This window comes from Musa acuminata, chromosome BXJ2-10, assembly GCF_036884655.1.
Source record: "Musa acuminata AAA Group cultivar baxijiao chromosome BXJ2-10, Cavendish_Baxijiao_AAA, whole genome shotgun sequence".
NCBI classification, from domain to species: Eukaryota; Viridiplantae; Streptophyta; class Magnoliopsida; order Zingiberales; family Musaceae; genus Musa; species Musa acuminata.
In genome coordinates this window covers 25,824,128-25,837,759 of record NC_088347.1, presented here as the reverse complement: position 1 = coordinate 25,837,759, position 13,632 = coordinate 25,824,128, and the positions used below count along the sequence as shown (strand labels likewise).

The window sequence follows — 13,632 nt, the reverse complement described above, 5'->3', positions numbered from 1 at the left end:
CCGTTTCGGAGAGGATTTATCGCCTGGAAATTTGGGACCCACAAAATTGACATGAGCTGCGATAATTGAACGTGCCATCTCAGCACGCATCGCGCAGGCGTAGAATCTGCACGCACGAGCAGCATTTTGGGGAACACGAAAGTAGATCCTTCGTCGCCCCAACTCTGCCAACCCGACCTCGAGGTCTCTCGCCATGGATTTCTTCAAATCCGTCTTCTCCGCCGACCCGGTCTCCCCACGGGATCAGCATCAATCTCAGCCGGAGTCCCCCCACCGCTCCCCGGAGGCCGATGAGCAAGGCGATGGCGCCCGCGGAGCAGGCGGTGGCAGTGGTTGGAGAGGGCTCATGAAGACCTTCGCCACCAAGTCCGAGTCGGTGATCCAAACCTACCGCCGGGATCTCGAGGAGTTCGGGTCCGGCCTCAAGAAGGAGACGGCGTCGATCCGGGAGGCCGCCGCCCGTGCTGTCCTCGACCTCCCGGGCTCCCTCGAGGCCAGCGCCTCCGCTGCCCAGGAATCCCTCGAGTCCGTCGGCCACGCCTTCGACGACTTCGGCGGCTCCGTGTGGCGGGGAACAGCTGAGATCCTATCCCAGGGCAAGGAAGCGATCCTCTTGATGGAGGCCGAGGCCGGTGGCACCGATCAGTACCCAACTGACCATGGTTCGCAGAGCGCTACTCCTTCTTCGAAGAGGTACAGCAGATTCGAGGCGCAGGTGCTGGCGATCCAGTCCGACGTGAATACGTTCTCTGAGGAGCCGGAGGATGCCCAGGATTTCAATAACTGGAGATCAGGGTTTGATTTGGCTGAGAAAGAGGAGGAGATCGATAAACTGTGCTATGAGAATGGGGCTTTGGAGGGGTTTCTTCAAAAGCTTGTGCCTCGATTGGTGGATTACGAGGCATTCTGGTTCCGGTACTACTACCGTATTCACAAGCTTAAGCAAGCAGAGGATGCAAGGGCAAAGCTTGTGAAAAGGGTGATTTCGGGGGAAGAGGAGGAGGATTTGAGCTGGGAGGTAGATGATGATGCAGACGAAGAAGTGAAGAAGGATGACAAGAGAGGTGAAAAGTTGAGGGATAACAAAGAAACAGAGGTGGAAAAAGAAGAAAAAATGGATGAGATTAACACAGTGGTGCAAAAAGAAGACATGAGTCCTGAGCCCATGGAGCTGCCCAAACATGTTGAATCCCCGCATGTTGAGAACTTGGAAGCTTCAAAAGAAAAAGATGATGAGGAAGTGACTTCGAGTGCAGGAAAGGCTGAAAACTCTGAATTAACTACTGAGGGGATGAAGTCGAAACCGGACGACAAGACGAATGAGACTACAGTGCCAGAAGGGAAGACGGATGCCGCAGGGACATGCGAGGACAGTGGCACTTCCATTGTCTCAAGCCAAACTTCGGTGCAGGAGGAAGATGATTTTGAGTGGGATGAGATCGAGGATCTTGGTGAACACAATGAGAAGAAATCTGGTGACACGAGCGGGAGTCCTCTTAGGGTGGATTTGCACAAGAGGCTAAATGTTGTCGAGGATGATGAGGATCTGAGTTGGGATATCGAAGATGATGATGATTCTACCAAGCATTGATTGAAGGGTATTGGAATGCTAAGAACTTCTCGTAATTGTTTGTTCTTTGCATTTATTATGCTTGGTTTGCTGTTTGGCTAGTAATATTTCTCCTCTCATGTTGTGGATTTTAATGTGATAAGTTTTCTAATATATTGAGATACTACTTGTTATCTAATAATCTATTTGCATATTCAAATTTGGAGCAGTTGGTTGTGGCATCCTTGGCCTTGAATTATATTTTCTTATCTTGCATTCTTCAAATAAAAAAATGAAATATTTTCTTCAAATTGTGATTCCCATACTATTCCTATCACTTACATGGTTGCCAGTTAAAGATTGAACTAGTTATTGATGTTTCAGTGTGCTATTTCTTTTTTGTTGTACATTCATTTAGACAAATTTGGACTTTTGCCAGAGCATTAGTTTGTTTTAGTTAATGTATGTGTTCTTGAGCATGTTATGACCACTTGTATTCAAAGATGTTCCGACTTTCTGTTGATTGTAGTAAATCTCTGAACGGTTGCCACAAAGTTGTAGCTATTCATGTTCCTTAAGATGAGGCTCATGTATTCTGAAAGCATTATTATGGTTGTTGTTTAAGCATATGTTTAGCTTTTAAATAATCATCATGGAATAGGTCATGTATAGCAAAAATTCTTTATGTCATCCATAACCTAAAATGCTTGCAGATTAGTGTAGCGGTGTGCCTAAGCATATATTTATTAGGACATTTTTCTAATGCATCTGCACTTTGACTACCTTAAGTGTTGGGAGACTAGTCTATGGATGCCATATTGTGTCATGGAAGTTTCTGATTAAAATCTCCAGTAAGCAGCCTTAACCTCAGAACCATAATGACTTCGACAGGATCATACAGATCAAATTAGGAAGCATCATCAGTGTAGAATGGTGCAGTTGGAGCGACCTCGTAAAATCTCCAATTTTTAAGGTCGAAAAGCTATGAGTAGTAAATAAAGACAATTACCTACTACACCCGGATGTTAATGGAAGATGTTAGTTCTTCCTTCATACTGTAAAGAAAAGTGATACACTAGGTTTAAGCTGTAATAAACAAAGGAAACCACAAACTGAGAAGCCTTTAATCAGGTTCTGACATTGGTTCTGAATTGCTTTCAGCCTTGTGATGGAAACTTAAAACCACAGGTTCCAAGACTAAGAATCAGGAGCTATTATGATGTGGTATTATTGCATGCTTGCTTGATCAGATGAATGGCATGGGCATGTGCATGGTGGTGAGTTGGTTCTACAAACTTATCACAACACTATGATTTCAGAACCATCATATGAGGTGAATTGCAATGGTCTTATTTCATGACAGCTTATGACCTACCCCAGCACTAGAGATGTTGCTTCTTTTCACCATAGCTTGTCTCCGTCTGAGTTGATGCTAAAAATATATAGCTGTGTCAGCCAGAAGTAGTTTGATATATGTAAAAATTATTACCTCTCCATCGCTCCTTAATGCTCTCAAAATCTTGGAGATTAAAGCGATATCATACATGCTCGTGCAAACTCTCTTTAATGGAATACATATTTTTCTTATTAACTCTTCAGTAGGAATATTACAACAAGCTTCAACATGTAAACTAAAGAAATGACAATTACCACTTACAATATAGGAAACTGACTGCTGACCCTTGGTAATCTGAAAGGATTCAAACATGGCATTTCATACAGTTCTTGTAGCATATAACAACAGAACTTGCATAGATTTTCATTAGGTTGACATGCAATTCCTTCAATATGAACATATGTTAGATCATTAGTCGACACAAATAACTCTAAGGATTCGTCTAAAACTTTAGTTTCAGAGCAAATGGCATCTTGTCTGCGAATGGTGGGTCGGCAAATTTCCCAGTGAGTATTTGAGATGATACATGATGATTCGCAGCCTCCGTATAGTGTATGCCATCCCAATTAACATATTCCGCGGTGTCATCGCATGCTTTAGCCGTCACCGAGCCTCCGTCCAGAACCTTTGTTTGTCCGCAAGAGATTCGACTATCATAGTTTAAAGGCAGTCCACCATACCCACAGCATGCAGTTATTGGATTCTCAAAACCTGAAAAAACATTGTGAAGCAAATTAGGTTCTTTTCTTAAATCTACAAATGCTTCTGATAGAACTGGAGCATGCATACACACAAAGTACAGCAACGAACACAAGATTGTTCAAGGAACTGTAACTAGTTACATGATAGGGTAAACCAGAATGCAGCTACCAATCAGTGATTGTTGCTTTTGAACTTGTCCACTTTGCTCTATAGAGAAGCTTACAGTTTTATGGCTGGCGATCATATTTTCCCAGGATTCCATAACAAAAACACACGCTTCTCCTCTTAATAGTACAAGAACTTGAGATGGCTCAGTGCAGCATTATTGAAGATGTAAGTATAACTATTTAAGAAACATGATGCCTTGAATCACTAAGAAAATTCCACACAAGTAACATATATACATTTTCACACAACATAAATAAAGAATGATTGATTGCTTTAGTACAAGAACTTAAGATGGGGAAGAGGTAAGTATAACTATTTAAGAAACATGATGCCTTGAATCATTAAGAAACTTCCACACAAGTAACATAAATATATTTCCACACAACATGAATAAAGAATGATTGATTGCTTTAGTACAAGAACTTAAGATGGCTCAGTGTAGCATTACTGAAGTGGTAAGTATAACTATTTAAGAAACATGATGCCTTGAATCATTAAGAAACTTCCACACGAGTAACATAAATAAATTTCCACACAACATAAATAAAGAATGATTGATTGCTTACCATAACGAGAATAGTTTGCTATGAGGTTGAATTTTATGGAGAACACATCGATGTAGGTTATAGAAGCATCCCCGAATACACCTTGCAGCTTCGTGCAAAGTGCATGAAGCTGTAAATTGAAAAGCCTAGCAGCTTGATTGTGAGAGCTTACACATCCGATCTCATCAAGCTTTGATGGATCCTTGGCAAAAAAGGCTATGTTTTGAGCTAAGCACCCAAGTGGACCAGTATTATGAATCCAGAATCTCCTGGCACCTTGTTCATATAATTTCTGGCAGCATAACCAGAAGGCTAGGTTAAAACCATTACCACTAAATAAATTAAATCATTCACATCACAGATCAAGTACATTGAACTCAAGATGTATAAAAGCATAAAGTAGATGAATTGACAAGATAGAAGAGATCTAATAGTTTCAAGTGTTAATTAGGACAACAAGAGGCAAAGTTTAGTGTACAATTCGATACAAACTCAAAAGACTGCTTCTAAATCAGACTATTTCACATAATAAAAGAGCTACTCTGGCAGCAAAAAATTTCTTGAAATAAACATAAAGTGAACAACACCTTTAATCCATTTTCAAATTCCAACAATATTGTTGGAATAGAAGCAATGACTTGGTCCTCGGTTTTGTAATAGAATGCACCAGCAAGATCATTTTGGCCAATATCAAACATGTAAAGCCCTCGACTAAAGTAATCTGCTTGGGGAATGTACTTTTTGAACTTTTTGCCTGCAACAGGTAAAAGAAAATAGCTGTTATCCCAACAAGTTCAAATGCCTCTGCCATTATTCATTAGTGTTTAGGAAACGCATGAAGACAAGGGATTTTGACCAAACAAAATAGTAAAGGCAAGAAAAAAAACACATTTATCATTGACTGAGATCATACAGCTACTGTAGTTCAGATCAGAGTTAATGTTTTCCCAGATTTCAATCTGGTATTCACCAATACTCCATTGGTTAAATATAGTGTAATGATTTGAGAACATTTCCGCGTACCTTTGGCTAGTAACTGAAGAACTCTGTCTTTGAACTTAAAGAATTGAGCAACCTGCACCCCGAAAGAGAACGGGCTGATCGAATTTGCTGTTGCTGGAAGAATAGTAGATCCAGCTGCAGCAAAGTTGCAACCTTTGTGAAAGATTGGTGCACCAATCGAATCCAAATATGCATTAAGCAGCGGCATATCCATAGCATCCACTGCAGAATTAAGAATGACTTTGATAAATCCAAGCACCAAAAGACTGTACAAAGAAAACAGCTTGCAGGTTGGCACTATAAATGGCAAATATAGTTAGAAAGGTCGAACATTCATCCTGTGTCCCAACAAGTTAGGTCTTTCAACACTTCAGCTGATCAATCAATAGAGGCAAAAGGACTTCTAAACCTAACCAAAGAGTCAATTAAATTGCTCACGATATTAACACATACGAGACTGAATTGACTCCACATTTTTGGTGCAAACTTTGAATTCTTAGACCTCATTAAGCAATTAATGTATCCTAACTTCTGATGACTTTTGATAGGGATGAAGAACACCAAGAACTTCTAATCTTGTGAGAAATCAGACTTTAACAGCCCATTGTTATCAATGTCTCCTTTAATTATCCCTTTTCTTTATCTAACTAAAACCCTAATTTATGCCTATAGAAAGTTGCCGACTTATTAAAAGTTTAATCCGAACTTATGAACAGGGAAATGGAATGGCGGAAAGAGAGCAGTTGTTACTGAGGAAGTCAATGATGAGGCGGCCGTCGCAGAACCTCCCGGCCGGCCTGGAGAAGTAGGTCTGCCCATTCGGCGGCAGGAGGGGTTCCCCGATGCCGGCGGCAACGAGGTCTCCCGTGTCGGAGTTGGAGTCCCCGAAGTTGAAGACGGCCGGGTAATTGAAGTCCACGGCCGAGGCCAGCGAGAGGAGGCAGAAGGCGCAGACTGCGGCGAAGACGGAAGTAAGAGCAGCCGCCATCGTGGCTCCGGATGAAGGATGAGCAGGAGGAAGCGATGCCGCGAGCTTTATAGTGAGGCGGTCACGGTCGGTGGCGAGTCTACTGCCCACCCAACTGCTGCTACTGCGAGCGCCAGTGTCTTTGCACGAGGGAGGGTAACTGGCAAAGCCATGCTTGTAAGAAACAGGTGTCAGCCCGAAGTAGGCAGCACGGCAAGGAAGGCCAAAGAAGAATCGCAAATGAGAAGTTACTGCAGTGGGATAACACACTTCAACAACTCCGCGCAGGCGTCACATTTACTTCATTCGTCTCGTGTTCCTATCGAACAAAGAGAATAAAACCAGTGGATGTTGGAAAGAAAGCGGATGGTTTCGACAAGAACATCCCATTTGCTTGGATTTCGTTACCGTCTGCGCAGCTGTCATGCAAATGTCGGACGGAGACGAGATTGTCCATTATATCACGCAATTATCTTATATATATATATATATATATATATATATATATATATACAATAAGAAAAAAAAACAGAAAATTAGCATTAAAGGTATCAATATAAAATTGGGTTACGGGTCGACTCCCGCGAAGAATCCGTCGCTTCGGCTCCCGTCTTGCTGCCGTCGGGAGATGGAAGCCAGCGTGTTGGCGCCGCGTGTTCCCTTCCTCTTGCGCCCGCCGCCGCCGCCAAGACCGTCAGCCCGACCGATCGGTCTCAGCTCATGTCGGCCCGCTCTCAGACTCAAATCACCTTGGTTCGCAGGTTCTTGTGACCACCCATCTAATTGCTTGGCTTCTCCTCCCCTTCTCCTTGCGCCGAGCTTGGTCATCTTCGTTCACACTGACTTTTTCGTGTTTTGTCTTCTTTAATCCCTGCAGCTGCGCAGAAGAACGCGGAAGAAGCGGTTGGCGCGGGGGATGGTGAGCACGCTGGCCTCCCGGGGGAGTTTAATGACGATGTGCGTGCTCTTCTGACCTCGTATTTCTCTTCCCTTCCTTCATGATTGAACAAAAATTCAATTGGTGAGCTGTTGGTTTGGGATTTTCTTGTTTCTTCAGTCAGGCATTTCATCAACTAGATTGAAGCTGACTCACCTTTGCGACCTTTGGTGATGATATTGTTTGTTATGTTCTTTTGTTAGAAATATCCTCTATATTGCACCTGCTAAACCGTTAGATGGTGTTAATGTGGTGTTGCATAGCGTGGAGCTTTTGCTGCTAAAATATTTTGATGATAGTTGGAAATTTTCATTAGGAATTTTCTTGTCTCAGAGTTTTCTTTTGATGTTATGTGTTTGACTTTGCACTAAATACTGGAAGGTCGTTGGCTCAAATGGTTTAGCATCATAAGAATCAACTTTGCAAGCGTATGTACGAATTTATAGTTATAATAAACGTTTTGCTACTTGCATCATTATATTAGTTATGTTACAAATCATAAAACTTCCTACATAGATGTACGTTGTTCTGGTTAGCAATTGCATAGGTTTCTAAAGTTTCCTATGGATCAGCCGTCTAGCAACATATGATCGCCCTGGTTAAATTGACCAAGTTAAGATCCACCATTTCTGCAAGTATTGAAATCTTAATAAACCATCCGTGCATAGATAGTGTGGTCCTTTTCATGCTTGATGGATTTTCAATAAAGAATTTACTTGTTTTAGTCGGATTATTTTTTTGCTGTAGAGGACAATCTGTTCTGAAGGTCTTGTTTCTCTCCATCTTGTTACTCCAGTGCTTGGGTTCTGTTTTGCAACCTGCTCCCAAAAATCCTTCATGCCAGTCATTATAGAATGACACAGGCTCGGATTGGCTAGCACATTCTTTGTGCTAGCTAACACAGGTCGACTTGGTCTCTATCCAGCTGGTAAGGGTGTCTAACAAAGTTGTGTTCTCAATTGGCACACTTTTGGAACGACATCAAGCCCCATGCTGCAGCTATGCCAGTAGGAACTGATTGGTATGGTTGACACGTACTACTCTTTATCTAAAGTGATCTAGAAGTTGAAATCCTGTGTCACTCTCTAAAGTTAGTGTCAAGTGTTGATCCATCGTTATTTATAATATGGTTTCTTTGCTTGACACCTTTAAACTGAGATTTCAAGGTTTTATCTGTTTCACAATGCTGGACATGGAAATGACCTCTTCTGGTTTCATCACTTGTCATGCCCCATGCTGCTACTTTTCTGGTGAGAATTGATCAACACTTTCTACCTTGATAAGTAGAAATGCAAAGTCCATATTTTCTGAGCCACTCTCTAGTATTGGTGGAAGTGATGATACGTTTGCTTCATATAACATGATTTCTAGTAATAAAATCTGGCAAATGAAATCTCAAGGACTTTTTATTGCGCGAAGCTTGACATGGGTAAAAGGCCTTCTATTAGTTTTTTATCATTATTCTCCTTACAACCATATGGATTATGATTTACTGAATTTGACTGTGTTTCGGATTAGCTAGTCAGAATTTTTTTAAATATATTTTAGTTATCCTTTCACATTTATATTCCCAATATTTGTTACTGACATTGTCCTCACTAGGAGTGGCAAGCACGCCAACGAGAAAAAACAAAAGAGTGGCATGCTTACCGACAGAAGGAGGAAGAAGAAGAAAAGAGAAAGACCAACGAATATCGGGAAATAGGCATGCGCTTAAAGGGATACCCTGAGGAAGAAGTTCGCAAAGCAAGGAAGTTAGTTTCATCTTTTATAAGATCAGCCGAAGAAGTTGAAGAGGTAATTTTCCTCGTATAAGCAATTATTGAACATTCTTTTCGTGGTCTCATATATTTTTATGCCAATAACTGTGAGTTTTGACTAGAAAGAGACTTTCTTGTAGTATGTTAGTGACTAAATCACTGCAATTAGTACTGAATTGTCTTCAGGTTTTGGCTCACAGATATAAGCTATCATCTTGTAAGTTTCTATGAAATAATGTCTATGAAAGCCATAGTTGTGAAGAACAATTTTTAAAGCCTTTACATTCTCCTTTTCTCATTGCTGAAAGATTTTAAATCGTGAACATGTTGATCAGTAAATTGTGGTTTTACTACAGTGTTGGTTATTTCGTTTCACATCATATTTCAAATTGGTTTCCCCTGGTAATGTTTGCATGTACTTTTTTGGATTAAATTTGTATAATCTTGATTGACAAATTAGGTGAAGGGAGATGTCCACTCATAATTCTACTCCAACTGTTGAGAGGAATTTTGCTAATATTACTGTTCACAACCTGTATTTGGATTTTTGCATTAACTTTTTGGAGTTGGAAAATGATTGATCCTGTAACTTGCATATTCGATTATCATATAAACATAGAACATATGGAAGTATCTTAAACAATTGTGTTGCTTGAGGGTGTCTTGTAGAGATATAACCAAAAGTCTGAAGGCAAATTTTTCTGGGATTTGCATTCTGGGTGTTGATTTAAGTATTATTGCAGGCATAAGCATTATCTGCTTTGAGGGAAACAGTTCGGAAGTGAATCACAATGTTCCGAGTTAGTTCTTTATGTTTACATCTTGCTAGTCTGAATCATTATAGAAAATGCACAAGGACTGAAAATCACTATGGATCTTACCTTATTGAAAACACCCGATCATCTTGTATTTTCTTTCATAAAAGATATGACAAAATGTGCTAGAGCTTTTGTGCATATTAACAGAGGCTGCTAGGTTTAACTTGACAATTGCTATTCTTAATAGCCACAAAAATATTCTGTTGCTGCTTTAGTAATTCGCCTTCTAATTTCATGTCTTGATATTGTTTTATGAAAAATCGACATGTTATTAACTTTATTCTCTTGTTAAACATGGAATTTATTTACAAATAACTTGACTTCAATTTTCATTCCATCTGTTCTGCTTTTATTTGAGAATAAACTTATTTTGATATGTCAATACATTGTACATTTTCCTGAGTCTAGTCTCAATTTGACTTTCTGGATTTATAGTTGTCTGTGTGTTCCTGATGTCTTCATAAATATAGGATTAGGTTGTGATATTCAGTCTTTTTTAAATATTTAGTTGAGCTCTTATTGTTTATTTGCATAAGAAATCTGAAAATTTATGTATGTATATTAGTAATATCAATTTGTCTTATGTGCAGAAAATTGAGGAGGCTGCTGAAAAAGGAGAACTTACAGAACTTGTTCTTATGGTCATTTGGAATCGGCTTGATCTTGCTCGAAAAGATGTGTGGGCAGTTTTAACTGTTTCTTTTGTCTTAAATTGTCTTTATCACTATAAAAAAACTTGGTTCTTCTATTGTCATGATATGAAACTCTTAATATTGTTCTTGGCACCATTGATACTGTAGGTGATTGCAGTTATGGCATGACTGCTGTCCTTTGTTCGGGCATAGTCATCTGCTGAATATAGCATGATATTGTTAACATGAACCTGAAACCTGACCTATGTCCTTTCCCTCTAAGAAGTTTCTAGTCTTTGTTGAACTTAACAATCATGATTTTGTGGACATATGGAAAAATATCAGTATGCAGAATCTTTTGAACACTATCTTGGCTGAAAGACAATGTTGCTGAAACACGTTTCAATGGTTTATACATGAAATGTTGATAAACAGGTCCGATTTTAGTGCTATTTATGATTATTTTAGACTGAACAAAAGTGGCTAATCTTACCAATATTTAGTTTTATAGATGCTGCTCTACATACATATTGCAACTTCTATTGTTCTAGCCTATCGTATGCCCCTGCTCAAAGAACAGAAAATTGGCTGATCACCCTGGTAGCTAAAGTTGAATCCTATTTCTCCACAATCCAGTTTCCGATACTACTAATAGGGGTTGACAAAAAACAGATGTGCATGTTAGATAATATTGTTGAATTAACCTTTGAGCATGCACATGCCATCATATTTTTTCCACCTAATGGTTTATGCTGTTCAGTTTTGCCTTATTCTGCCAAATGGCTGCAGTAACTTATGCTTTGTGCATTTGTTGCTGTGTTAATATAATCATGCATTATTCTGTTCTCATTTCCAGGATGAAAAGGATGTGATTAGAAGCCTAGACCTGTTGTACAGAAGGATAGAGGTAAGAACCATGCTTGAAGATCTTCTCCATGAATCAATGCACATAGTATAATTTTACCATTTTCTTTTTCTTCTGTAGCATAGTTCCTGTTCATTTTCTTATTCCAACCAACAAATTCTTATGTTAGTTATCTGTGTTAAAGTTATATTACTTTGCCTGGGGAATGCTTGATTCTAAAACCTCAAAATATTAACATATGCAGACAGAGATTTTGAAGAGGGAATCTACACCTGCTATGAGATTGCTCAATGACCTCCTGAATCTCCATGATGGATTTGATGATGAAGGGTGGCTTAAGAAATGCAGGAAGTGCATGATCGACATGTTCCCAAGAGAAGATCCTTTCAGCATGCTAGTGCCTTCTGGGTTCGACATGGAAAATGTACGTCCCTTTAAAGTTCATAGAGCCTTTTACTTAATCCTGTTGGCTTGTTTTAAGTTGAATCAGCCCCTATTTAGTGAGTTTTACATATATGAATGTCCCATATGGAAGTGTTCTTGTATGAGTGCTTAAGATTAGTATGTGCAATGAAGAACCTATTTCCACAATTAGCACAACAAACTGTTTTCATCTTCTTATGTCTTTTCATCTTCTTAGATCTTGGATCTTAGACATTACATCATGTCTCCCATGGAACATGACTCTGACAAAGAATGGTTTGATGGTTCCATTGAAAATTAAACTTTGAAAATGTAGAACAATATATTCTTCCCCTGATAGATTTAAAATGAATCTCCAAGTATCAACTAGCAAATCGTGCCTAGTCTACAAGCTATTTCGTTTATATTTTGAATAAATATAGTTATCCAGAATATATTGTTGACTTCAATTGCACACTGCTGGCCGTAGTTATGCATGTATGTTGCAACCAAGTAGACTTCCACATCATTTGCTTCATCAATTTCTGTGGAAACTAAGCAGCAATACAACATATAACTTTTTTGGCTATTTGATGCATGCATGACTGGGAACTTACAGTTTAATTGGCAAGTGCTTCTCTTCTTTTGATTTGCACATTCTTTATGCTCCATATATATTCTGGTAAACCTACTAATGGTTGGAGCCTTCATTCTAGCTGTATTTTGTTTTAAGCATTTACATAATGCTGTCCCCCCTCCTTTTATCAGCATCAGGGCCACATAGGACTACCACCCGAGGATGATGATGTTCTACTAAGGGTTGATTTTGTCAGAGAGGTTGATTTGCTATTGCAAGAGGTCCGAGCCGAACAGCAAAATTTCCAACCTCCAGAGGGATTCGATCCTGAAGCAGTTGCAGCCAGATTGAGGCAGCAGGAGAAGCAGACGACTATTCAACTAGTAGAGGCACTGCTGGAGTTGGCAATTTCATTGAAGTGGTGAAGCTGCGAGGAGATCACAGCAAGTCTTTTATGTGCCGACCAACATTAGGTTCACCTCAGATGCTTCGTGTCAAGAGCCTTGCAGAGAATTGGATCTAATTTATGACACCGTTCATGTTCTTAGACATGGGTGATTCGATCAGTGGAAACAAGTGCTCAAAATTCTTGTTGCTGTTTCTCAGTTCATCGGCATTCCCTGATCTTAATGCCTGCAGAATGACTACAAAAGCGTGGATTCTTGGTCTCCGAGGATACATTTCCAGTGATTAGCGCAGTATATATTTAGTGAAGTAGTTGAGGGTTAGATTTCTGCTGTTAGCATCTGGTGCACACTGTTTTGCAATACTTGTATCAAACACTTAAAGGATTATTGAATGTAATGTTTGGGGGCATCATATTGTAATAATTCTTGGATCCTAATCTTTACTTGGAACTTCTATTTCACAGGTATTGTCACCGAGTGTTCTATACCAAAATTCTAAATATGAATGCACCGAATACAAAGTTTGGCCTCCAGAGATCGGACTTGCTGTGGTGAAACGTATGGAATTAGAAGTAACAAAGAACAACGAGAATGTCTCCTCTCTATATCTTGTTATTGGAATCCATTTTTGCTCATCCACTGTCAGCAAATCAACAAGAACCTTAACATTTTAGAGGTTAAACTCGTAAGCCATTTTTACTAAATTGGTAAACAATGTGATTGACTATGTTCTAAAAATTACTTTTCCTTGTAACTTAATTATTACTGGAACATCGAAATTTACATTATTATTATTTTAAGACAAATTAGACAAACGTAAAAGCAACATGATACTGGTCTTTTTCATCTCATATATAAGGAAGATTTTTTCTGAACCAAAATAAGGAAGATTTTAATACATGCAT

General features: G+C 39.4%; 3 protein-coding genes across 3 annotated transcripts; 2 read left to right on the top strand and 1 right to left on the bottom strand.

Moving 5' to 3' along the window:
* Nucleotides 1–76: 76 nt before the first annotated feature.
* LOC135624714 (uncharacterized) lies at nucleotides 77–1,791 on the top strand. Its single transcript, XM_065128607.1, has one exon. The coding sequence runs from the start codon at nucleotides 194–196 to the stop codon at nucleotides 1,589–1,591; it is 1,398 nt and encodes a 465-aa protein (XP_064984679.1). The 5' UTR covers nucleotides 77–193; the 3' UTR covers nucleotides 1,592–1,791.
* Nucleotides 1,792–3,111: 1,320 nt separating this feature from the next.
* Nucleotides 3,112–6,659, bottom strand: LOC135624711 (GDSL esterase/lipase At1g54790-like). Its single transcript, XM_065128604.1, has 5 exons — nucleotides 6,113–6,659; nucleotides 5,384–5,584; nucleotides 4,948–5,114; nucleotides 4,382–4,652; nucleotides 3,112–3,656 (listed from the first exon to the last, which is right to left on the bottom strand). The coding sequence occupies exons 1-5, from the start codon at nucleotides 6,348–6,350 to the stop codon at nucleotides 3,388–3,390; spliced, it is 1,146 nt and encodes a 381-aa protein (XP_064984676.1). The 5' UTR covers nucleotides 6,351–6,659; the 3' UTR covers nucleotides 3,112–3,387.
* Nucleotides 6,660–6,862: 203 nt separating this feature from the next.
* LOC135624710 (protein PALE CRESS, chloroplastic-like) lies at nucleotides 6,863–12,881 on the top strand. Its single transcript, XM_065128603.1, has 7 exons — nucleotides 6,863–7,090; nucleotides 7,207–7,286; nucleotides 8,869–9,063; nucleotides 10,435–10,521; nucleotides 11,333–11,383; nucleotides 11,586–11,765; nucleotides 12,512–12,881. The coding sequence occupies exons 1-7, from the start codon at nucleotides 6,958–6,960 to the stop codon at nucleotides 12,743–12,745; spliced, it is 960 nt and encodes a 319-aa protein (XP_064984675.1). The 5' UTR covers nucleotides 6,863–6,957; the 3' UTR covers nucleotides 12,746–12,881.
* The last annotated feature ends 751 nt before the right edge of the window (nucleotides 12,882–13,632 follow it).

What these genes read in the sequence shown, in the direction of transcription:
- LOC135624710 (XM_065128603.1), top strand. Translation starts at nt 6,958, where the DNA reads ATGGAAGCCAGCGTGTTGGCGCCGCGTGTTCCCTTCCTCTTGCGCCCG. An exon ending in CAGCCGAAGAAGTTGAAGAG is followed by an intron (nt 9,064 to 10,434) that starts GTAATTTTCCTC and finishes TCTTATGTGCAG; the next exon opens with AAAATTGAGGAGGCTGCTGA. An exon ending in CTGGGTTCGACATGGAAAAT is followed by an intron (nt 11,766 to 12,511) that starts GTACGTCCCTTT and finishes TCCTTTTATCAG; the next exon opens with CATCAGGGCCACATAGGACT.
- LOC135624714 (XM_065128607.1), top strand. Translation starts at nt 194, where the DNA reads ATGGATTTCTTCAAATCCGTCTTCTCCGCCGACCCGGTCTCCCCACGG.
- LOC135624711 (XM_065128604.1), bottom strand. Translation starts at nt 6,350, where the DNA reads ATGGCGGCTGCTCTTACTTCCGTCTTCGCCGCAGTCTGCGCCTTCTGC. An exon ending in TCTTCAGTTACTAGCCAAAG is followed by an intron (nt 5,115 to 5,383) that starts GTACGCGGAAAT and finishes TACCTGTTGCAG; the next exon opens with GCAAAAAGTTCAAAAAGTAC. An exon ending in AATTTGAAAATGGATTAAAG is followed by an intron (nt 4,653 to 4,947) that starts GTGTTGTTCACT and finishes TTATGCTGCCAG; the next exon opens with AAATTATATGAACAAGGTGC.